Source organism: Arachis ipaensis, chromosome B06, assembly GCF_000816755.2.
Source record: "Arachis ipaensis cultivar K30076 chromosome B06, Araip1.1, whole genome shotgun sequence".
NCBI classification, from domain to species: domain Eukaryota; kingdom Viridiplantae; phylum Streptophyta; class Magnoliopsida; order Fabales; family Fabaceae; genus Arachis; species Arachis ipaensis.
Genome location: NC_029790.2, coordinates 6,247,737 through 6,251,041, shown reverse-complemented (window position 1 = coordinate 6,251,041; position 3,305 = coordinate 6,247,737). Strand labels below are relative to the sequence as shown.

The 3,305-nt window shown below is 30.8% G+C and overlaps 1 protein-coding gene across 1 annotated transcript in view; it reads right to left on the bottom strand.

Annotated features, from left to right (window-relative positions):
- The window catches only part of LOC107647938 (beta-amyrin 11-oxidase), a 7,820-nt gene extending 4,594 nt beyond the window's left edge, over positions 1-3,226 (bottom strand). Inside the window, exons 1-5 of the mRNA XM_021103818.1 lie at positions 2,958-3,226; positions 1,336-1,819; positions 877-1,143; positions 693-782; positions 157-235 (exon numbers count right to left, since the gene is read on the bottom strand). Coding sequence (XP_020959477.1) covers positions 157-235; positions 693-782; positions 877-1,143; positions 1,336-1,819; positions 2,958-3,184 — 1,147 coding nt within the window. The 5' untranslated portion in view covers positions 3,185-3,226. The remainder of the gene's footprint in view (positions 1-156; positions 236-692; positions 783-876; positions 1,144-1,335; positions 1,820-2,957) is intronic.

The following is a 3,305-nucleotide window of genomic DNA, read 5'->3' as shown; positions in this document are numbered from 1 at the left end:
GTGTAGTTATTTTTTTAAAGAAAAATTATTTTATTTTTTAATGAATTTATAATGAACTGAAAATTGAAGACTTATTAATATTAAACATTTTAATATATTTCTTAAAAATGCAATTACCAAAACTATTTATATGTGATAAAACATAAAATAATGTACCATTGATATTGACATCAGTAGTTGCCTCTCGAGAAAGTGGAATGGCGAAATCGCTCACACGCAATACTTCGTTAATTACCTACAAGACATAATAATATCTAATAATTATCAGGTTATTAATTAAGTGCAATTTCTCCATAATCTCCTTAAAGTTAGAGAGTAAACGATAATACTAACAAAACAAAACCAATAAGGAAAAGTCTAGGGACAGCAACTTTAGCAAAAAAAAAGTGAGTCATTGGATGAAATTTCACACCAATCTCACACCATTAAAATCATCTTGATAGCTATTTGATGGTTACAAATCACAAATATTACTGGCCTCCTAGCATTCCTCAACAAATAATTAGAACTTATCTTATCTAATATTTATTAATTATTACAAAAAGTTAGAAAGACAAAAAAAAACAGTCAAAATTTGCCTTATTTAACATTCATTAATTGTCGCAACAATTAATGAATGCTAAATAAAATAACTTACGGCTATTTTTTGCTGATTTTCTTTGGTTACCAAACATTTGCGATCTTACAATTACCTTAGTAAGATAAACCATTTGCTTAATTTCCTCAATACTTAAATACTGTTGCGAAGGTGGCCTTGACTTAATGATTTCTTCCTGTTCCTCCTACAACATAAAAAGAATTAAAATTAAAGAGATTATATATAGATCTATTTGAAATGAAGCGTATCTTGAATACTAATACAAAATAGCAAATTACCTTAGCTTTTTTGAAGGCGAGTGGGTTGTTAGAAAGATAAATCATTGCCCACATCATAACCGTAGCTGTACTTAGATGACCAGCTATTAAGAATAATATTAACAAGTCAACAATGTCTTCACCCTTCAATTTTCGACCATTCACATCCTCTAGTTCCAGAAGAACATCCACAAGATCTTTCTTTTCCGATAGCATTTCACCATTTTTTAGCATCATCTTCCTATCCTCCACAACGGATTTAACTATCTTTTGCACCTTCTTACGATTCTAATAATTAATATGTCACATATAAAATCAATCAAAAAATCATAACATAGTAAAAACTTACATGAAATTGTTAATTTAGACCATTAAATAACAATTTAGTCAAATATATCAAATTATTTAACTGTTTTTAATTAACAACTTCACGTGAATTTTCATTAATGGTTGTTTTGTAAACATGAATTGGGTACAAACCTGGAGTGCATTGTAATAAGAAAAACCAGGTAAGTAAATTGGCCAAGAGAACAAGGCATCATTAATATGACCAAACAAATGTTCAACTTGATTGATTATCTTTTCATTGTAAGATCCCATGAAGATGTGAAGAATGACTCCAATGGAGATAGACTTGGTCTCCTTGAAGACCTCAATAGGCTGTTGCATGCTATTATCAGCCATTCCTTGGAGTGAATTGACGACAATGTCCTCTATGCGCTCAAGAAACATGGCCAAAGCATTGTAACCCATGATGGGAGCAGTGACTAGGCGTCGAAAACGCTTGTGATCCTCATTTGACACTTCATATAAGATCGTTTTAACCACTGTTATTGCGGTTTCAGGATAAGCAAGCCTAAAATTTTTGTCATCACTTAATACTCTTCTTGAGTCCTCTAGAGTGCACACAAGAATACTTGGCTTCATGAACAAGTGTGTTTTATACATACCAATTCCTCCATACCTGTTACAATTGTGACAACATAAAAAAAATAGTGTTCATATCCAAAAATAAAAGCGTCAAATTCTCGTACAGTAATATTATTGATATATTTTTATTATATGTTATTATTGTACTTAATTAATGCTCTAACTATTACAATATAAACGAAATATACTCTTAATTAATTTATTTATACTGTAAACGAGATAAATAATAGGATACAAATAGGGTTGGAAGTGAGTCAAGCCAGCTCATGAGCCAGCTCAAACTCGACTCGTTAACAGCTCGATAAGCTAAGCTCGTGAGTTGGTGAGCCAAGCTTGAGCCTGAAATTGAACTCATAAATTAAATGAGCCGAGTTTGAGATTGGATAAGCTCAGCTCATTAGCTCGTGAGTTGGCTCGATTATATATATATATATATATAACAATCTTAATTATTTAATATTTATATTTATTTTTTACATATAATTTTAATATAGGACATAAATAAAAAATTTATAATTTATTGATAGATAAACAATATATAAAATTGATCTTTTCAAATATTTTTAAAAATATATAAGTTATAATTTATTGATATAAAATTATAGATTATGTATTTATGTTTCTCTTATTTGAGCCAGCTCGTGAGTTTGAACCAGCTCGTGAGCTTTTGGTGAGTCGAGCTTGAACTTAAGAAATAAGCTCGATTGTTAATGAGGCGAGTCGTGAGCCAAGCTCAATTTTTGTGAGCCGAGCTTGAGCTTGGTCTAGCTCGGCTCAGCTCGACTCACTTCCAGCCCTAGATACAAAAATATAAATAATGTCTAAATTATCTATATATATCGGTAAATAAAATATTTAAAATGTTTATTTAAAAAAAATCCTCACTTTCTTGGAGAAAATGACATGTCGTTTGAGTTTTATGGCCATTCAAAAATTAAATAATCCTCCACATGTCATTTCTTACTTTATTAAAGATCATACTTTGTCACCGAAGTGAAGATGTAATATGTGAAACTTTTACTAGGCACAAAATATATGACAACTTAATTTAACTATTGTGTGATGAACATAAATTTTTATAATTGACTCTATATAGTAAAGTAGAACAAAACTTGTATTGTAGAATATATAATTAAAGAAGGAAGGGAATTCAATAAGGAAATGATACTGACTTGGAGAGAAGGTTGTCCATGAATAAATGAGGGTGCTTGAAATAGTGCCAAGTATTGCCGAGAAGAGGCCAACCCATCTCACCAGGAGGAAGAAGACGGTGCTTGTCTCCTAACTTGAAATCATAATACCATTCATTGATCCTTCTCCCCAATGTGTTTAACACAAAGTACCATGCCAACAATGTGGCACCAATCGTCCAAACCCAACTTATTATCTCCATTTTCATTTCCAGTTTCTTGAGTTGAGTTGTGTGCTTAATTTGGGGCTATATATATGTATATTCGAACGTTTTTTTTGTTTTTTGTGTGTGTTTTATTAGGACTTACTTTTGTTACTCTCTTCCTATT